The following is a 22204-nucleotide window of genomic DNA, read 5'->3' as shown; positions in this document are numbered from 1 at the left end:
CTCTCTCCCCTCCCCCATCTCTCCCCCCCTCTTTCTTTTTTCTTTCCCTCCCTCTTTTCTCTCCCTAACTATTTCCTCTCTCTCTCTTCTCTCCCATCCCATCTCTTTTCTCCCCCCCTCCTCCCTTCCTCCCCCCCTCCCTCCCCCGTCCCGCCGCCGCCGCTGCTGACGTCACGCCTGGGCAGAGCTCGAGCTGCGGACAGTGCCGTGGGGGAAAATGCTGCTCTCGGTGCCGCCGCGGACAGGAATCAGCCCGGGCTACAGCGGCTTCAGCGGCAGCAGAACCGGCAAAAAGGTAAAAAAAAAAGAAGCGGCCTCGGTCCCGCTTCGGCCTCCGGGACCGGGCGTCGCGGCTCTGACGCGGCGGAGCTGCGGCGGGACGGTGTCCTTGAAAAGCGAAACGCGCTGGTCAGAACTTGTGGAGGGAGTTACAAAAAAAACAACGGCCGCTCCGGGACGCGCTCGGTCAAGTTCCGCGGTCCGTTCCGTGTCCGTCCGCTCGCGCCGGACGTTCGGTCGCGGCGGTGTTTATTTTTTTTTTTCACTGATTCGCGAGTGGTTCGGACGCGCGCCGCGGCGGGGGATGTCGACGTCTGCAGCCGCCGCCGCCGCTCGCGCAGTTTGCACGGGTGAACTTTTGACGGTGTCGGGACGGGACGGTGCGGGACGGTGCGGGACGGGACGGTGCGGGATGTTTGTGGAGCGGCGGAGGGGGGGGCAGGGACGCTGGGCTGACGTGATTGAGGCGTGCGGCAGCGGCAGGACGCGCGGCAGAAGACATTTAAACGCGTTAAGGCGACATATTTACGGTGAAGTTTGCAAAGTTTTCTCCCCCCGCGCGCGTGCCCCATCTGCAGTACGCCCCGCCCCTCCGACAATCCCACGCGAGCGCGGAAACGGACGCGACATTCCCAGAAATTACAAACGGTGAAGCGCGCAGCAGAAACCGCGCAGAACCGTATGACGCGTTCACACCGGAACACCGCGAAACGGACACTGGACTATAATCACGTCAAAAATCACAAATTGGATCAAACTGAGGCGTGGAATGAGCTGGACGATTATTACAATGTTTAATGACAGGAAAGGGCAATTGTTTGGGGTCGAAAATGTGGCGTTTAAAAGTGTTGTCAATGCGGCGTCAGAATCAGTGTTGAGAATCGAGTATGTTCCTGTGTATCGACATTCAGCACTAAACCTGGAATAGATCAGGACGAATCAAGGACCAGACCGAGTCCACGTCGGGACGAAGTGTGAACGCACCCACAGACTTGGTTTAGTCCATGTTTTGATGTGTTTCATGAGTGAAAAAGTAGATTACAGATTACCTTTTTTCATACTTTTGACCGGGGTGCGATTTATACTCCAGAGCGACTTATATGTGATATTATTCGTTATTTTCACACTGACAAACACAAGAGGGCGCTCTAGGCTCTAAGCGACGCAGAAGAAGAATCTGCACTTCCTCTACCTCTGGAGTTTGTGGAGTTGTTTAGAAGTGACACAGAGGAAGAAGAATTCAATGGATTTAGTGATTTGGGGTAAAAATGATGCTTTGGTAAACTTGTTAGCATGTTCTTTATGCTATAGTTATCTGAATAACTGTTAATATGTGACGTTAACATACCAGACACTTACCACAGTTCTGTCTGTGCGTCATGTAGCTGAAGGTGTTAGCGTTAGCATACGTACACCTATTCACCATGTGCTTTCATCTGTTATTATTTTAAACTGCATTTCAAGATGAAATGTCTGTTCTTGGTCTTGGATTTTATCTAATACATTTCCCCCCCAAAAATGCAATTTATAATCTGAAAAATACAGTAATTCCAAACACAGACCATAAAAAAATTCTCCACCAGTTGTAAACCACATTTAGATTTCACAGTTTCACCGCATAGAAATTAGGACTAAACCAGGACTAAACTAGGTGTAAACTAGGTCTAAACCAGGACTAAACCAGGACTAAACCAGGTCTAAACTAGGTCTAAACTAGGTCTAAACCAGGACTAAACCAGGACTAAACCAGGACTAAACCAGGGCTAAACCAGAGCTAAACCAGGGCTAAACCAGGACTAAACCAGGGATAAACCTGAAGTAGATGAACAGGACCAAACTAAGTCCACACAAGGACTAAAATTGACTAAAATTGACGACCAGTGTGAACCAGGCATTTTATTGACAAAAAATAAAATCTAGTTTTTCTTTACAGTTTCAGATGATATTTTCACAATGGAACGGGAAAGTGCTCAAACATGCCCGTAAATGTCTTTGAAGCAGAAATATCACTTTAAATCCTCGTTTGGGAGATCACGTTTTTCTTCATTTTTAATTGGCTTTTTTGCCGTCACTTTGATCCTTTTAATTGCAGTCGTTACACTTCTTTCGACACTTTTGGCACTTCTGGCCCGTGCGTCTCTGCGGCGGCTCGCGGTGACACGGTGAAAGCCAATAGTGACGGATTGTCTTTCTTTCTCCGCGGCTCGTCCTCGATGTCAGGACACTGAACCGACGGACGCTCCTTCGCCTTTGTGACCGCTTTAAACCACACATTTGACTAAAACGCCATCATATTTTAGATTTGACTCAACATTTTTACCCTTTTGCTTGAAAATGTGTGTAAAGTTTATAGTTGTACTTCCTGGTTGGACGTGCGCACAAATATGACACGGGCAGAGGTGATTCCACAGCGGTTACCTAGCAACCAAACTGTAAACAAGAGCCAAACTCCACATAAATTGCACAACAGTTGATCTGACACACAATAATACCATAAAACACCTTTATCTTGTCCAACCACGGTTCAAACTGACGGAAAAGTGTGTCGGTGTAAACTGTCTCTGTGTCGCACACTGATGACATCACAGAGGGATTCAGCTCATTTTAAACGCTTTTTTTTCAACATTTTCCTCACAAATTGCCACTTAACGGATGTAAAACTGTGATAAATCTTTACCACAGGTTCTACACCTTTAAACTAAGTCAGAATTAGAGAAACAGAAGAACCTTTAATATGGACTTTAAACTTTGAATTCCGGCTTTTACGTTTAATAATGCGCTTGTTGTTTTGCATTTAAACTGTGACTTTACAGAAAACACAGGCTAATCTTCTTTTTCTACTGAGCCATTGCAGATTAAATTAAGATTAAATTAGTCTAAAGACACTGCCCCGGGGTCAGAGGTCAAGTGCTCTCTAGGAAGCAGAAGCGATCGAGCCAAACGCGCTTTGACTTCTGAACAGTCTCAAGAAAAAGCACATTTGCCCTTTTTTCGTTACTTTTTTCACATCTTTTACTCCTGCGCTAGAAATATTTAGCTTCAAGTAACAGTCTCTTAATTGAATATAAAATGAGGTTCTTCTTTCTTCTGTGAGTAAATCTACGGGAGCTTTTGTCGACAATATGAAAAGATTTTAACTCAGATATATCTCTAATTTGTGTGTCTTTCCTTTGAAAACATCAGATTTTGTGATTCATTTATTAATTAATTAATCTTTTTAACTTGAAATTCAGATGTTACTTTTTCACTCTTACTTTTATTTACCGTATTCTCCGGAGTATAAGTCGCACTGGAGTATAAGTATATAAGTATAAATACAAGTATAAGTCGCACCCCGGCCAAAACTATGAAAAAAGGTGCAACTTATAGTCCGGAAAATAAGGTACTTTCTTCTTATTTATTGACTTTTCTTTCTACTACGTTGTACTTTCACTTGAGTAATATTTTCTAAAGTAACGTTACTTTTACTCGGGCTGCAGTCCTTTAAATCGATTAATCGCTGGATGGCGTCTTAGTCATTAGTGCTATTGTTTTATTTAATTGCAATGAGACGAACGGCACGAGAAGGTTTCGTAGATAACTGAAGATTTGACAGTGACTCGTGAGTTTAATCTGCCTTTTAAATACACACGTTTCCTGGTACTTTTCTGCGTACATTTACTTTGCGTTGCAGTTTTATCCTCATGAGCGACGTTTGGGTCAGAAACACGGTCAGAAACGAGCTTTGGGAGCGCTTGTCTCGACCTTTTGTCTTTGGTCGACGTCCAGAATCTCATCATAAACTCAAGTACAATGTTTGGAAAGTACAAGTACAAATACTGCCGCCAAAATGAATGAAAACTTAAAAGTACACACGAAAAATGCTACTGAAAAATGTAGTTACTTTCTAATGTCATTTTAGATGCTTTTTAAGAAAGTCTTTGATCAAATAAACTGTAAAAACTCAACTTCAAAAAGGCAATTTGCATATTCTCAGAGCTCTGGCCAATCAGAGGAGGCGATGCTGTGATGTAGGAGCAGAGGTGGATTTGAACTGGGAATTCTACTCCATAAAGTACCCAAAACATCTACATTACATGAACATCAGTATTTTTCCATCCGCGCCTCCATATGCTGAATTCGACTGTGATCATTTATTTATTTATTTATGTTCGGGTTCTTTAATGAACGTTTTTTTTTAAATACATATATGACTTTATTTATTTAGATGTGTAAAAGTGTCTTTTATTACTATACAAGGGGTATACATCATGTTGTTAATATACCGGTAGCTAATGTTAATTACATTTAATTGATAATCTTAACTTCTCCGTCCACTCAAAACTATGACTAAACTATGACTAAAAATGACTAAAAATGACTAAAAATGACTAAATATTTATTCTGAGGAAACGTAATGGAATGAAATTGTACTTCAAAAACATATTATTATTATTATTTTATTTGTATTATTAGTAGTAGTATCATTATTATTATTTTACTTTTTAAATTATAATTTTGATTTTATTTATGTTTTAAAAAGATTAAACACAGAACACAAAAACAAGCAGATAATAAAATAAAACTACAAATAGACATAAACTAGTTTTAAATGTAAAATAGTCCCAGTTGGTAAAATTTGTCCATTTCCAAATTAAGTTCAAACGTCATTTTTCTCCATTCGCCTCATGTCTGTCCTCGATCGTCGGGGTTTGAGATTCGGTCTTTTCTAATTGTCTTTTAAAATCCTCGTTCAGTAAAAGCTTGTGTTTTGGAAGACGATGACATTTGTCCTTGTTTTTCCGTTTTCATGGCATTTATTAAAAGTCTTTATCGTCTTATTTTATTCACAAATAATGGAAAGATATCGGCAAAAACAGTGAAATCAGATCAGTTCTTTAGTTTGATTTGAGTGACTACCGTACTTTTCAGACTATAAAGCTCCTGGAAAAAAGCTACGCACACAAGATTTATGAAGAAAATAGAACGTGTCCATATACGGGCTGCACCTGACAATAAACAGCAGGTGCTCACGGTGTAACAATAGATATTTACACACAAATATGCTCCACGGTCGTGATGTCGTGAGTCAGATCGGGCCAATAAACAGCAGACCCTTATGTCACATGTCCGCACTCCTCGCGTCTTTGCGGTTAGAGTCACTTCCTCATTAGACTCTTGCGTTTAGCATCTAGAATCACTTCCTCATTAGACTCTTGCGTTTAGCATCTAGAGTCACTTCCTCATTAGACTCTTGCGTTTAGCGTCTAGAGTCACTTCCTCATTAGACTCTTGCGTTTAGCGTCACTTACTCATTAGACTCTTGCGTTTAGCGTCTAGAGTCACTTCCTCATTAGACTCTTGCGTTTAGCGTCACTTACTCATTAGACTCTTGCGTTTAGCGTCACTTACTCATTAGACTCTTGTGTTTAGCGTCTAGAGTCACTTCCTCATTAGACTCTTGCGTTTAGCGTCACTTACTCATTAGACTCTTGCGTTTAGCGTCACTTACTCATTAGACTCTTGTGTTTAGCGTCTAGAGTCACTTCCTCATTAGACTCTTGCGTTTAGCGTCTAGAGTCACTTCCTCATTAGACTCTTGCATTTAGCGTCTAGAGTCACTTCCTCATTAGACTCTTGCGTTTAGCGTCTAGAGTCACTTCCTCATTAGACTCTTGCGTTTAGCGTCTAGAGTCACTTCCTCATTAGACTAATTTCTCTGTGAATATCAATGAGTCTTATTTTGAAGCTTAAACTATAGTAAACAGGATGTAACCCCCTGGACAGAGCTTCCACTGACGTCTTCTTCTACTGTGTGTCAAACCAAACGCTTGTGCTTTCTGTTAGAGCGCCCCCCGATGCCCGTAAAATCTATAAATTAGACGCACCGTTGTAATGAGCGCAGGGTTCAAAGCGTGGGGAAAAAGTAGCGGATTATAGTCTGAAAAGTACGATAAATTAAAAAAAAACTCTTCCTAAACTGATGTTTCTATCTGAGAAATGGAACAAGATGAAAAAAGAAAAGCCGATTTTATTTTCCAAATCAAAGTTCAGTTTGATAATGTGAATGGTTTGCAAAGGTTATCACCATGGCAACATCCACCTGCATATTTATCTAAAGAGTTCACATTAAGGTCAGAGTACATCGTGCAGATATTCCATTATTATTACTAGGACTCTTTCCCTCTGCTGCCTGTAGATGGCGTGCCAACACAAACCCGGAGGAGAGAGCGCCTCACAGATGTAAAGTAAGGAGTGCTTTTCAGTAGATATATTATTGTCCTAAAACATGAAGTTCAGAAGTTTATAACAAAACAAATTCATAAATGTGTCTTTAAATACTGACGATTAGGGGGGTGAGATTCTCTACTTTAGATGCAGGACACACACACACACACAGAGACACACACACACACACACAGACACAGACACAGACACACACACACACACACACACATACACACAAACACACAAACACACACTCACAGTTGAGACAGGAAATCCTCGTCTGGTCCTGATCTTATCTCTGTCACAGACACAGTGCATTCCATCCAGGTGACATCCTCGCCCAGACCTGCTCCTGAATGTGTGTGTGTGTCTGTGTGTGTCTGTGTGTGTCTGTGTGTGTGTGTGTGTGTGTGTCTCTGTGTGTCTGTGAGTCTCTGTGTGTCTGTGTGTGTCTGTGTGTGTGTCTGTGTGTTTGTGTGTCTGTGTGTGTTTTTAAATAAAAAAATATCGATACTGAGTCCGTGACGATATATTGCCGTGTCGATATTTTGAACACAACCCTACTAATCACACTGATAACACACTTTATATTCCAGTGTTGTTATGATCTGCTTCTTCTGGGAGTTCACACTTCACTGTGATTGGTTAAATCCACCTGTCACTCACTCAGAGCACGATGAGGCAGAGCCAGAGTGTGTTTCATCAGAAGGACGTGGGCTGATCCTGACAGGAATATGTGATTTGACTTTGTTTATGGAAAAGAGTAAAAATGTGTGTGAAAGTGTTTTAGACTTCAGTACTGACACGCTCGGCAGTAGGTCTTTAGACTTCAGTACTGACAAGCTCAGCTGTAGGTCTTTAGACTTCAGTACTGACACGCTCGGCAGTAGGTCTTTAGACTTCAGTACTGACACGCTCAGCTGTAGGTCTTTAGACTTCAGTACTGACACGCTCGGCAGTAGGTCTTTAGACTTCAGTACTGACATGCTCGGCTGTAGGTCTTTAGACTTCAGTACTGACACGCTCGGCAGTAGGTCTTTAGACTTCAGTACTGACATGCTCGGCTGTAGGTCTTTAGACTTCAGTACTGACACGCTCGGCAGTAGGTCTTTAGACTTCAGTACTGACATGCTCGGCTGTAGGTCTTTAGACTTCAGTACTGACACGCTCGGCTGTAGGTCTTTAGACTTCAGTACTGACATGCTCGGCTGTAGGTCTTTAGACTTCAGTACTGACACGCTCGGCAGTAGGTCTTTAGACTTCAGTACTGACATGCTCGGCTGTAGGTCTTTAGACTTCAGTACTGACACGCTCGGCTGTAGGTCTTTAGACTTCAGTACTGACACGCTCAGCTGTAGGTCTTTAGACTTCAGTACTGACACGCTCGGCTCTAGGTCTTTAGACTTCAGTACTGACACGCTCGGCTGTAGGTCTTTAGACTTCAGTACTGACACGCTCAGCTGTAGGTCTTTAGACTTCAGTACTGACACGCTCGGCAGTAGGTCTTTAGACTTCAGTACTGACACGCTCGGCAGTAGGTCTTTAGACTTCAGTACTGACGCGCTCGGCTGTAGGTCTTTAGACTTCAGTACTGACAAGCTCGGCAGTAGGTCTTTAGACTTCAGTACTGACACGCTCGGCTGTAGGTCTTTAGACTTCAGTACTGACACGCTCGGCAGTAGGTCTTTAGACTTCAGTACTGACACGCTCGGCAGTAGGTCTTTAGACTTCAGTACTGACACGCTCGGCAGTAGGTCTTTAGACTTCAGTACTGACATGCTCGGCTGTAGGTCTTTAGACTTCAGTACTGACACGCTCGGCAGTAGGTCTTTAGACTTCAGTACTGACACGCTCGGCTGTAGGTCTTTAGACTTCAGTACTGACATGCTCGGCTGTACGTCTTTAGACTTCAGTACTGACACGCTCAGCTGTAGGTCTTTAGACTTCAGTACTGACACGCTCGGCAGTAGGTCTTTAGACTTCAGTACTGACACGCTCGGCAGTAGGTCTTTAGACTTCAGTACTGACACGCTCGGCTGTAGGTCTTTAGACTTCAGTACTGACAAGCTCGGCAGTAGGTCTTTAGACTTCAGTACTGACACGCTCGGCTGTAGGTCTTTAGACTTCAGTACTGACACGCTCGGCTGTAGATCTTTAGACTTCAGTACTGACACGCTCGGCTGTAGGTCTTTAGACTTCAGTACTGACACGCTCGGCTGTAGGTCTTTAGACTTCAGTACTGACACGCTCGGCTGTAGATCTTTAGACTTCAGTACTGACACGCTCGGCTGTAGATCTTTAGACTTCAGTACTGACACGCTCGGCTGTGGGTCTTTAGACTTCAGTACTGACACGCTCGGCTGTGGGTCTTTAGACTTCAGTACTGACACGCTCGGCTGTAGGTCTTTAGACTTCAGTACTGACACGCTCGGCTGTAGGTCTTTAGACTTCAGTACTGACACGCTCGGCTGTAGGTCTTTGTGTCAGTTTCCTTGTAACTCCGCACGATCCCGGCGTTCGTAAATCACAGCTTTAGTGGAAGGCCTCTGGAGTTATGACTTTCCTGCCCCTCAGCCCAGTCCCCCTCGGCCCTGCGTCCCAGCAGCAGAGACCCCCGACGGACCGGAAATCCAAGGAATTCCGGAGGTCGAGCCGGGGTCAAGCCCTGAGCTCCCGCGGAGACGCAGAAGGACGGGAGACCAGGAAGTGAGGGGCGGGGCTGTATCCAGGGCTTTCCGTTTGACACCGCCGCCATCGAAACGGTTATTTTAGGTGGAGGGCCGTGTGTGTCCCATCCTCGGAGCGTCTGTGGTGAGGGCCGTCTGTGTCCTGTCCTCTGAGCGTCTGTGGTGAGGGCCGTCTGTGTCCCGTCCTCTGAGCGTCTGTGGTGACGGCCGTGTGTGTCCCGTCCTCTGAGCGTCTGTGGTGAGGGCCGTGTGTGTCCCGTCCTGTGAGTGTCTGTGGTGAGGGCCGTCTGTGTCCCGTCCTCTGAGCGTCTGTGGCAGGAGTGAGGGCCGTGTGTGTCCCGTCCTCTGAGCGTCTGTGGTGAGGGTCGTGTATGTCTTGTCCTCTGAGCGTCAGTGGTGAGGGCCGTGTGTGTCCCGTCCTCTGAGCGTCTGTGGTGAGGGCCGTGTATGTCCCGTCCTCTGAGCGTCTGTGGTGAGGGCCGTGTATGTCCCATCCTCTGAGCTTCTGTGGTGAGGGCCGTGTGTGTCCCGTCCTCTGAGCGTCTGTGGTGAGGGTCGTGTGTGTCTTGTCCTCTGAGCGTCAGTGGCGAGGGCCGTGTATGTCCCGTCCTCTGAGTGTCTGTGGTGAGGGCCATGTATGTCCCGTCCTCTGAGCGTCTGTGGCAGGAGTGAGGGCCGTGTATGTCCCGTCCTCTGAGCGTCTGTGGCAGGAGTGAGGGCTGTGTGTGTCCCGTCCTCTGAGCGTCTGTGGCAGGAGTGAAGGCCGTGTATGTCCCGTCCTCTGAGCGTCTGTGGTGAGGGCCGTGTATGTCCCGTCCTCTGAGCGTCTGTGGCAGGAGTGAGGGCCGTCTGTGATAATTAGGCGTCCGGCGCCCTCGTCCCGTGGAGAGCGTGTCATCCTGGAGTCTTTTGTGTTAAACGGCTCCAGTCTGTTTCTGACCTTTTCCTCTCAGCTCAAATTAACCCATTGGACGTGACGCCCAGATCCTGCCCACCCACTGACCACCCACAGACCATCCACAGACCACCCACAGACCATCCACTGACCATCCACTGACCATCCACAGACCACACTCACAAGTCCCCCGTCAGTGGGTAATGCGTTTGTTTTGTGTGACCGATCTGTCAGTGTGTCTGTGTCAGTGTGTGTGTGTCAGTGTGTCTGTGTCAGTGTGTCTGTGTCAGTGTGTGTGTGTCAGTGTGTGTGTGTCAGTGTGTGTGTGTCAGTGTGTGTGTCAGTGTGTCTGTGTCAGTGTGTGTGTCAGTGTGTCTGTGTCAGTGTGTCTGTCAGTGTGTCTGTGTCAGTGTGTGTGTGTCAGTGTGTGTGTGTCAGTGTGTGTGTGTCAGTGTGTCTGTGTCAGTGTGTCTGTCAGTGTGTCTGTGTCAGTGTGTCTGTGTCAGTGTGTCTGTGTCAGTGTGTGTGTGTCAGTGTGTCTGTGTCAGTGTGTGTGTGTCAGTGTGTCTGTGTCAGTGTATCTGTGTCAGTGTGTCTGTGTCAGTGTGTCTGTGTCAGTGTGTGTGTGTCAGTGTGTCTGTGTCAGTGTATCTGTGTCAGTGTGTCTGTGTCAGTGTGTGTGTCAGTGTGTGTGTGTGTGTGTCAGTGTGTCTGTGTCAGTGTGTGAGTAATTTGTCCAGAACCGATACTGAATGACTAGTTTTAGTTTCAATTGGTCTGATTTTTGACACTTCCGACAAACTCTCGTCTTTATTACAGCGCCCCCTACAGGTCTGGCTACTCATTCTACTACAATACAGTTAAGATGAATATATTTAGAATTTTGACAAAAAAAATTATAAAAATGTTATCCCAGAACAGTAAAATGTTTAGGTTTATAATTTCACTTCCTGTTTGTAATTGATGACATCACACTAGTAAATTACCCAGCAAACACTGGGCCAAAACTCATCTAATTTCACCATTGTTTTTTTTGACAAATAAAAATATATAAGAGCGACTTTATTTTGTTGAATTAATGTTTAGAGTCAAAAAAGTTGTTTGTTTGTGTAAATTCTGCATAAACTTTGACTGGAATGAGTGTCCCTGGCGTGATGTCACTTCCTGTCATTTTCTACACATTTCTACACATTTTCTCCACAAATACCTGTTCGATTGGTGTAAAACTATAATGTATATGTACAACAGATATAAATACACAGAATGTAATAGAAGTTACAAGCACCCACATTCCTCAACACACAGCAGCATTAAACCTACTTATTCCCGCGGAGCCACCAGGCCATTTTATGTGTTAGATCCGTGGAGAGGCGAGCCCGCTCACAGAAAGAATATGCGTTTTTCAGGTATTTTTGAGCAATAAAAACACCTGTAATTAAACAAAACACGGGATAGGCATGTTTAATGACACGCTCCAGGCAAAGCAATAACCTCCGTGTGAACGCAAGGCAGATGCTCCACCGGAGAGGTTACACGGGGCACCTTTAATCACAGGGCAGAGGAAAAATGGACACTTCATTAATTGGAAACTGGAAAATAAACAACCTTTAAGCAAATGGCAAAGACTGCAACGATTCAAGTGACAAAACGTTCTCTGAAGACGACACATCATCCCGTCACGTGTTAGTCAGAAGTGGATCTTTGCAAACCTGCCGTGATATTCATTCATATTTTCAATTAATCTGTTCCGCTTTATAATAACGACACCTTAAAAAAGCATGAACAAAGACTGAATTTATAACAACTACACCTTCTTCCCTTCGCGTTTGGTTCTGGACTTTGGTTTTGAACTTTGGTTTTGGACTTTGGTTTTGAACTTTGGTTTTGGTTTTGGACTCGCGTTTGGGTTTGGTTTTGGACTCGCGTTTGGTTTTGGACTCGCTTTTGGTTTTGGACTCGCTTTTGGGTTTGGACTCGCGTTTGGTTTTGGTTTTGGACTCGCGTTTGGTTTTGGACTCGCGTTTGGTTTTGGTTTTGGACTCGCGTTTGGTTTTGGACTCGCGTTTGGTTTTGGACTCGCGTTTGGTTTTGGACTCGCGTTTGGGTTTGGACTCGCTTTTGGTTTTGGACTCGCGTTTGGGTTTGGACTCGCTTTTGGTTTTGGACTCGCGTTTGGTTTTGGACTTTGGTTTGACTTGCGTTTTGGTTTGGACTGCTCCTGGTCTTGGATTTGATCAAATACATTTCCCCCAAAAATGCGACTTATATATGTATTTTTCTTTTCTATTATGCATTTTTTGGCTGGTGCGACTTATACTCCGGTGCAATTTATAGTCCGGAAAATACGGTAATGTGTAATGTCAGGTCAAAGCGCTCACAGACTCAGAAAAGTGACGCCGTGATTCGCTTTAACGGTGAGAAATACAGTTGGCGTTGAGTCGACGCGCTGCAGCGTTCAGCGCCGCATTCTCCCGCTGCGAAAACATGTTGTGTCACCGGGGTCAAAGGTCAGCACATGTGTTACCGCGGGTACGCACACATGGGCACAAACACAGAACGCTTCGGCGAGAGTGTGGATGTCGGGCCTCGGTTTGGGGCCAGTTGGCGGGATTCAGCGCGGCTTTGGGCTTTGAAGGTATTCGCTCCGATGTCGAGTTCCTTTATTGATTTTTCTGCACAATATTTAATAGCGAAACTATATTGTCTCTTCTGTCTTCAACATTTCACTGCTGCAAGGTCTTAGTTAAGCTCTGCGAGATTTAGAGGTTCAATATTGTCGTATGAAAGGTGAAAATGAGCAATTATTCCTTTTATATTCCTATTATATTTCCTTTTCATGTCTTAACGATACAACCTGTTCAGACAACGTATTTCTGCTCGATGGACAAACATGTTCGAAATAGTCTTGTTTAAGTTCAGAAAATCATACTTCAGCCTTCTCTCAAATGTTAAAAGGACAAATATTCTGTTTAAGTTACCATCCACCTATTTTCGCCCTGTGCACAATGGTTGGACATACCCAAATGGCATTGCTTATTAAAAGAGGATCTTATGTTCCACATGCAAGTGTGATGCATCATTAGAAAGCTTAGGCCTTCTAGTTTCTGTAGATGTGCACATGAACACTGTCAGAACTTACACTACAGGGGCCCAAACATAAACAAAACATCCTTTTTTAGTCTCGCCTGAATATTGTCAATTTGTAATGGTCCTGAGCATGACATACTTCATAGTGTGCTTATGTTGTTCACTGTACATGATGTTTATCTTGTTGACAACAACTGTGTAAAGTTTCAGATCTCTAGGAACAGGCATTTTGGTGCTGTTGACCTTTTTGTATCAAAAAGTATATTCGGAACAAGTGATCCAAATATGTGCCAACTGTGCCAAACTGTTTTATTACAATTTTAGCTCCTCTATGATCATAAAACATACATTTTGATGTTTTGTAGGCCACTAATAGCAATTATAACTGCTAAAAACAATATATGTGAAAATGTGTAAATATGAGTTTACCCATGAATTTCCCATATAGAGGTTAAAAAAAAAAAAAAATTATAATATTTTTATTTTATTTTTGTATTGGTATAATAATACATATATCTAACAAAATGCACGTCCAAAAGGCTAATAAAATCAGAAAACGTTATGCGCAAAATCCTGCCGAGAAATCTGGCTCTTTACAGCCTTACCTGAGCCTTACGTACGAGAATACAGAAGATACTGTGTCAATAAGGCCTTTGTCCCGCCCCTCTTTCTAAAGCTGTTCTTATTGGCTAGAATAATATGTCAATCAAATTCTTCTACGTCACTCACATGCGGCGCTATTTAGATGTAAACAGACTAATCCATGTGCGTCGCAAGCGGCGCATTTTTTTTTGCGGAGGCTGTAGCAAACAAACCCGTGGACAGAAAAATTCGTGGATGGTCTCATTCTGTAGGTAACAGTCTGAGGAAAAGGAGGATACCCAACATTATTTTATAGGTCAAACAGGTAATTTGTTATGGACGGAGAAATGCGCCGGACAAGCGCATTCTCGTCCGGCGAGGAACAAAGAAAAGTTTGTTTACTTGACAATATCTCGAAATCGGATAACTTCAGAAAAAATACAAGTGGATATTGTTTTTCAATGGTTCCTTACGGACAGACTGAGTACAAGGATGTACAGAATTAAAGCCGTTTCGTCCGTCATAAACAGCAAACAGGTAGGACATGCGTTTGTAAAAGTTGAGACTTTCTCACAAACTATTGGCAATTGCTTCTTTGGGCAAATTATTCAATGTAAATCAATGACATATTCGTTTTGTTGAGAAAATAAGCTTTAAAATGATGTATGGCTTGCTGGTATTGACCACGGAAATAAAAGTGATGATGTAAGAGAATATTTGAGATATAGAAAATGCTCGCCGGCGGACAGGTGGGTGGTAACAGGTTAATGTGTATAAATTGTGTATTTTATTTGTTAATGGCTGTAAAACTTTCTCTGTACTTTTGCCTTGGCGTCGCATGTTTTGAACTTTAAATAATCAACTGAAACCTCCGGATCGATACCTTTAACGTCACAAATATTGGGAGTGTTTTTGTGAGGCTCAGAGGAAGAGTGAACAAGCGTGAAGGAAGCTAAATACAACTCCTATGTATAGTATGTTTCTGATGAGGGAAATATGCTGAAACATGGTTAAACTTTGCACAATGTGTCGTTTACCGCTTTAAATGTGCACTGTGACCTGGATCTTAATTTTAAATCTCGCCACTATCGCGAGACATGCCAGAAATATCACGCTTAAACATTCTTCTAAATTGCCCCGTTTCTCGTCTCTCCCGCAGCAGTCCTATGTGTCCTCCGGCCACCAGATGGCGCCCCCCAGTCCCAACACGAACAGCGGCAGCAGCAACGGCGGCGGCAGCGGGGAACAGCTGAGCAAGACCAACCTGTACATCCGCGGGCTTCATCCGGGGACCACGGACCAAGACCTCGTGAAGCTCTGCCAGCCGTAAGTCCTGTGTTCTCACCATCTGGGGCCGGTTCTCTGGGGCCGGTTCTCTGGGGCCGGTTTTCCACAATCCTGCTCACCTTCGAGGAACAGGGCCTGAAACGTACCACAGGAAAAACAGATAATACGTATTAGCGCGTTAAGGTTTTGTGCTGCATTTAAAAAGACATTACGATGAACTTGTCTGTTGTTATCGTGCTTTCTTGGGGGATGGACTTGATTTGTTCTCCTTTGCAACCGTTGACAACCTTTTCAGAACTTTTAATCAAGTAAATACTTCTAAATACCGTATTTTCATAGTTTTGGCCGGGGTGCGACTTATACTCCAGAAAGACTTATGTGATATTATTTGTTATTTTCACACTGACAAACACAAGAGGGCGCTCTAGGCTCTAAGCGACACAGAAGCAGAATGTGCACTTCCTCTGGAGTTTGTGGAGTTGTTTAGAAGTGACACAGAGGAAGAATAATTCAATGGATTTAGTGATTTGGGGTAAAACTGATGCTTTGGTAAACTTGTTAGCATGTTCTTTATGCTATAGTTATCTGAATAACTGTTAATATGTGACGTTAACATACCAGACACTTACCACAGTTCTGTCTGCGCCTCATGTAGCTGAAGGTGTTAGCGTTAGCATACGTACACCTATTCACCATGTTCTCTCATCTGTTATTATTTTAAACTGCATTTCAAGATGAAATGTCTGTTCTTGGTCTTGGATTTTAGCAAATAAATTCCCCCAAAAATGCGACTTATATATGTTTTTATCTTCTCTATTATCCATTTTTTGGCTGGTGCGACTTATACTCCGGAAAATAAAGTAATAATTTGAGATATTTAGTGGTTGATGACTAAACATGACCCCGTTAAACGCATGCCCTTAATGCAGATCTCTGGTCCGGGCTGACATAAAACATAGATGTAGAAGATTAAGACCCGACAGTTAATCGTTATCTCTTTAGCATTAGCACAAAAGAGCGTCTCGTTTCGCTATCAGTTTTAGCATCGATTCGTTTTTTACACGGCTTCACTCCAGCGATCGCTTCAAGTCTCTCGCTGACACGTACAGATAAAGAAAACTGTTCCGTGGTTGAAGAGGCTCGAGTTCCGGCGTCGAAATTGGTCCCGGGATGAATTGAACTTGTGTTTCTCGTAAGGTTTTTCTCCAAACCGCAGTCGTTCTCCGATTGGAATTTCCCAATGTGCCTCTCTTTTTTCGCCCGAGGACTGGAAGATTGGCCAACGCCGCGTCCCGTTTGGAGTCCAGAGCTTTGTCTTTTCAAAACAATGACTAATACACGACGTCATCTGCTTCGATTTCACTTTGAGAAGTCGAGGAAATTGTGCAACGGGCAAAACGTTACGAGAGCAGCGAGCGATAAAAAGGTTTACTATCGCCATAACGATATGACTCGCCCGTTATTCTTGACCATTCACCTTAATCTAGAAGTCCGTCCTCCTTCTAGTTGTATGAGTTTAACAGAGAACTGCCGACCTCCAGAGAAAATAAGTTGTACACGGTCTAAAAAGGGTTTTAATAAATATATATCTTTGTAAGTTTAGTTGGCGCGGCTTATATTCAGGAGCGCTCTATAGTCAGAATTTTACAGTAAATCTACTTTTCTTTACATTAACTATAATAATAAACACTTTTAATGTATTTCAAGTACAAGTTTTAATAAATATATTTCTTTGTAAGTTTTGTTGGCGCGGCTTATATTCAGGAGCGCTCTATAGTCAGAATTGTACGGTAAATCTACTTTTCTTTACATAAAATACAATAATAAACACTTTGAATGTATTTCAAGTACAAGTTTTAATGTTTTTGGACCAATTTGCGTGTAAAAAAAACTCAATGCCTCTCAATGAATGGCTATTTCTCGATGACGTTCAGACAATATTACGGTAATGTATCGGAAATGTGCAAAAACGTGACTACGACGTTTGGGGTTGAGGTTAAAGTATCGCAAAATAAACGCGAATGGAAACTTAAACAAACCACAAAAGTACAGAAATATCACTTTATACTGTTGTTTGGGAGATTACACATATATTATTGGACTGCAGAACTACATCCAGGTCTTTTACTCCCTTTTTACTCTCTTTTTACTCTCTTTTTACGCTCTTGAACATCCAAAGTCGTATTGATCCTTCTCGCGTGGGGCTGGCGCAGACTTGTTTTGATGTTTCTCTACATAAAAGGAGTTCAAAGTTCACGTGGAGACTCTGCGCGACCTTCCTGTTACATTATACAACTGGGACCAAGCGCAGGACCGACCCACGTTTAAGGCACGTTTCCCAGCATGCTCGTGGGCGTAAGGTCTCTTCTTCAGCCCAAGAGCATGAGTCAAAACGGCCTGATGTTTAAAGGACACAAATTACGACTTTATTTGAACTTTTAACCCTGTTATTCCCTCGTCAAAAACACACCCGGAGTTGTTGTTTTCAGTTTCATTCACGCTTGTTTTTATAATCCTGTCGCGTAAGAGTCCCTCTGAGCCCCAGAAAACACTCAATTTACTCAGATTTGTGCCATTTTTAAGTTTGTAGATCGTCACCGGACGTGGAAATCGGGGCATTTTTCTGCCTCATTCCACACTTCCTGACGGGGAAACGCCTCACAGATACAAACATGTCGGTGTAATCCCTCTTTTGTCACAGATATAAAGTAACGTTTGCTTTATGTAGCTAGTTAAATCCTTTTGGTTTTGTCCTGGTATAGTCTCCATAGTCCCGGTTTAGGAACTGATTTTAGGATGTGTTCACACTTGTTCTAGTTCTGGTTTTTCTCTGGTTTAGTCCCAGTTTTGAACATATTCTTTGATCCAGTGAAATCCTGGTTTAGTCCTGGAATATTTAGCCTAGAAATATAGTTCCAATACAATTTTTTATTTTCATTTTATTTATTTTGTATTTAATTTTGTTGATATTAATTGTATTTGATTAAATATTATTTGTATCAGTTTTTATTTTTTTTATTTAAATATATATATGTTATTTATTTATTCAATATTTTGATTTATTGATTTATTTAGTTTTACCGTATTTTCTGGACTATAAGTTGCACCTTTTTTATAGTCTTGGCCGGGGTGCGACTTATACTTATACTTATATATACTTTTACTCCTGAGCGACTTATATGTGATATTATTTGTTATTGCAACTGCATTTCATACTCCAGTGCGACTTATATATGTTTTTTTCTTCTCTATTATGCATTTTTTGGCTGGTCAAATGTGTAAGATTCATTTTTATCTTGACATATTTTTCATGACATCCATTCACTTAGATGGAGTCGTGTGCTCAGAGTCACTACGTCGTTCTGAAAGGTTGAATATTTCCACGGCGACGCGCAGAATCTCTCTCTCGTGCCCCGACACTCACGCGTGCGATGCTAAACCCGCGCGGCGCTAAACGTGGACTCATTAGCTTGCTCCAAACGCCTCGGGATCGCGTTACACGAGCGGCCGTAAAAGAGACGCGCAGTAACCGTCCGAATATTGGCCTTAAATCACCGGACATGAAAGGTAACGCTCTGACCCTGAAGCGGCCCCGGGGCCATGATTGTAAAGTTGACACAGTGAGGGATGAGTTCAGTCACAAGGCGTTTTATGGGGGTTGGACCGGGACAACGCCAAAGGGACCGTTTCCACGCCGACTCGGGTTAAACCAGCGTTCACTGGACTCAAGAATGATTCAAGATTAATCGCAGCGGAATTGGAATTTGTGCCATAATTTCCTCCACAAACTGTATAAAAAGACACATGTGATTATAGTTTGTCTGTTCAAATAATAATAATAATAATAAATATAGCCGCAAGCGGCAATGATCGGCCCTCGCCACGCCGCCGCCACGCCGCAAGAGGAGGGGGCGCTAACGCGCCCCAATTGTCCTTTTAGTACGCCTACTGCTGAATCTGTGACGCTGTCACATCTTCTCCCCTTTGTTTTACCATCAAAAAGCTATTTTATTTTGAATTCTTGGCAAAATGTGCGGCTTTGATGCACAGACACCGTGACTCTTTGAATTAATGTAGATAACTTTTGATGGTCCACCCCTGAAGATGAGTCTCACCAAATTTCAGGTTAATAGGGCTAACGCCCTGGGAGGAGTTCGTGAAAGTCTAAAGTGTAAACATGTTCTGGCGATTTCCCCATTGGAATAACATGGGAGGTTTCGGTCATCGTTACAGCAAAGCCATAACAATTAGGACATGGGTCTCATTGACTTTTTTGATGGGGATGCTAAAATTGAGTTGTGTGTCAAATTTCATATAATTTCGCAAAACTAAACATTTAACCTCCATATAAAATCTGTAGGGGGCGCTGTGGCTCCAAATAAATTTATTTCACTTCAAGTAGGTTTAGGGCAAAGAGTTTAACAACTGATTCTAATTTGACGCAATTCGGACTTTATCTGCGCAAACGGCAGAAATGTTAAATTTGGGAGATTTCTGAAATTCTTGCTACAGTTTGCGGCTTCGCCGCTCAGAGACCGTGACAGGTATCAATGTAATTTGAATAACTTTTGATGTCCCACTCCTCAGTAGCATTTTCACCAAATTTCAGCTTTTTAGGGCCAACGCCCTGGGAGGAGTTCGTAAAAGTACGACGTTTGGAAAAACTCCTGAGTCATGCTTAGCCATTTTTGAACCAATATGGCCGACAATTGGTTGGGTGGACGGCGTTGCCGTAATAATATTTTTTACTTCTCTTGTCACCATCTACCTCTGCACCAAATTTCATGATTCTACGATCAGATTTTTTTTGGGTCATTTCCCATCTCTCAATGCATTTTTGGTACATTTGGGGGCGCTGACGCGCCAATTTTTTTATTTTAGAAAAGGGAAATAGCCAGAATGTAGAGAGGCACGATTCTTAGAGGTGTGCACATTTTTGTGACTTTTCATCAATGTTCACTGGGTGAAAAATAGGGGGGTTGGTCCCGAGAAGAAAGAAAGAATATTAAAGCCGCAAGCGGCATCCAACGGCCCTCGCGGACCGCCGGCCTTCCGACTCTGCGCTTTCGACTTGATAAAGATGGCGCCCTTATTGTGTGTTGAATAAAAAAAGAACTTGACAGACGGCGACACAATTGACATGGCCAATCCAGTGCAAATCAACACAAGTGTCAGTCAAATTTGCTGCGCCGCCGCACAGAGACCGTAGCACTTGGAATAAAAATATGGATAACTTTTGATGCCGCGCTTGTGTAGATGATTTTTCCCAAAGTAAAGCTTGATCGAGCTATTGCCCACGGAGGAGTTTGTTAAAGTGTGAAGCGTAAATGTGAACATTTCAGAGATTTCGCTGTTTTCCCATTTCTGACATATATTTGCGGGTCCGCCACACAGAGACCGTAGCACTTAGAATCAAATTGTGGGTAAGTTTTGATGCCCCGCTTGTGTAGATGATATTCTCCAAATATGAACTTGATCGGACAATCTCCCTAGGAGGAGTTTGTTAAAGTGTGAAGCGTAAAAATGTGGTGATTTGAGCAATTCTATGATTTTCCCATAAGGATAACATGGGATGTTTCTGTCATCGCTACGGTTACGCCGTACAAAATATGACTTTGGCGCTCATACTTTTGTGATCAGGATGGCAAATTAGAATTTTGTTCAAAATATCATGTCATTTGGAAAAACTCTATTGTTTATAGGCCACTCTGAAGGCCAAATAGTCAGAATTCTGGGAAACGTTTGCGGCTCCGTCGCACAGAGACCGTAAAAGCTATCCTTAAAATTTGGATAACTTTAGATGCCCCACTTGTCTAGAGGACGTACACCGATTTTGAGGTCGGTGGGCAAAACGCACTAGGAGGACTTCGTTAAAGTGTAAAACATAAAAATGTGGATATTCGAGAGATTTAGCGGTTTTCCCATAGGGATAACATGGGAGGTTTATGTCATCGCTACGACTACGCCGTAAAAATTAAGGCATTTGTCTGATTGGCTTTTTTGATCGCGACGCCAAAATAGAATTTTGGGTAAAGTTTAGAAAATTTTGGTAAAACTAATTTTTGACCTTCAATGTTAATTTAAAGGTCACTCTGTAGGGGGCGCTATCGCACCCATTTCAATTTTGTCATCATAAACTGGTCCAAACTAGAAAGTTGAACAACTGATTCAAATTTGGTCCTAATCGGACTTGTTTTGATCAAATGGGAACAATTTTTAGATCTGCAATATCCCAAAATAAGTTGTCCAACTTTGCGGCTGCGCCGCACACAGACCGTAAAAGGTATCTCAAAAAATTTGATAACTTTAGATGCCCCACTTGTCCAGAGGACGTCCGCCGATTTTGAAGTCGATGGGCAAAACGCCATAGGAGGAGTTCGTCAAAGTTTGACGTGAACAAAATGGCTAACACAGCGTGTTTTTATTTTCAAAGGAAGATGGCGGGCATAGGGTAATTCTGGGGGCGTGGCCACAGTAATATTTGTTTTTTGTCCTCACGAGAGGAATGCGTGTTCCGAATTTCGTAGCTCTACGACAAAGTTGACCTCGGGGCGTCTCCCATAGGCGCAATGTATTTTGACTTTTGTCGGTGGCGCTGTCGCGCCATTTTTTAACGAAAAAAAAAATGGCCCAGAAAAAACAAAACTTTTCGCCGATTTTGAATTTTGGGTAAAGTTTGGTGAGTTTTTGAGCATGTTCAGGGGGTCAAATTAGAGTTCAAAGCGCTGAAGAAGAACAAGAAAAATTAAAGCCGCAAGCGGCATCCAACGGCCCTCGCGGGCCGCCGGCCTTCCGACTCTGCGCTTTCGACTTGATAAAGATGGCGCCCTTATTGTGTGTTGAATTAAAAAAGAACTTGACAGACGGGGACACATTGGACATGGCCAATCCAGTGGAAATGAACACAAATGTCGGTCAAATGTGCGGGTCCGCCGCACAGAGACCGTGACACTTGGAATAAAAATATGGATAAGTTTTGATGCCCCGCTTGTGTAGATGATTTTCCCCAAATATGAGTTTGATCGGACAATCGCCCTAGGAGGAGTTCGTTAAAGTGTGAAGCGTAAAAATGTGGTAATTTGAGCGATTCTACGATTTTCTCATAAGGATAACATGGGATGTTTCTGTCATCGCTACGGTTACGCCGTACAAAATATGACTTTGGCTCTCATACTTGTAT

The 22204-nt window shown here is 43.1% G+C and overlaps 1 protein-coding gene across 3 annotated transcripts in view; it reads left to right on the top strand.

The window, feature by feature from the left end:
• The first annotated feature begins 206 nt into the window (after positions 1 to 206).
• LOC140365207 (RNA-binding motif, single-stranded-interacting protein 2-like) overlaps positions 207 to 22204 on the top strand; it is a 44049-nt gene continuing 22051 nt past the window's right edge. For all 3 annotated transcript variants that reach the window (XM_072451495.1, XM_072451493.1, XM_072451494.1), the window contains exons 1-2: positions 207 to 295; positions 14897 to 15063. In XM_072451495.1, the coding sequence (XP_072307596.1) occupies positions 218 to 295; positions 14897 to 15063 (245 nt within the window). In that variant the 5' untranslated portion in view covers positions 207 to 217. The remainder of the gene's footprint in view (positions 296 to 14896; positions 15064 to 22204) is intronic.

The sequence above is a fragment of the Eucyclogobius newberryi genome, unplaced genomic scaffold, assembly GCF_026437365.1.
Source record: "Eucyclogobius newberryi isolate DKJ021-1_F unplaced genomic scaffold, fEucNew1.0.hap1 SCAF_19, whole genome shotgun sequence".
NCBI lineage: Eukaryota > Metazoa > Chordata > Actinopteri > Gobiiformes > Gobiidae > Eucyclogobius > Eucyclogobius newberryi.
Note: the sequence above shows the minus strand (reverse complement) of the source record. Positions and strands in the feature narration are given on the sequence as shown.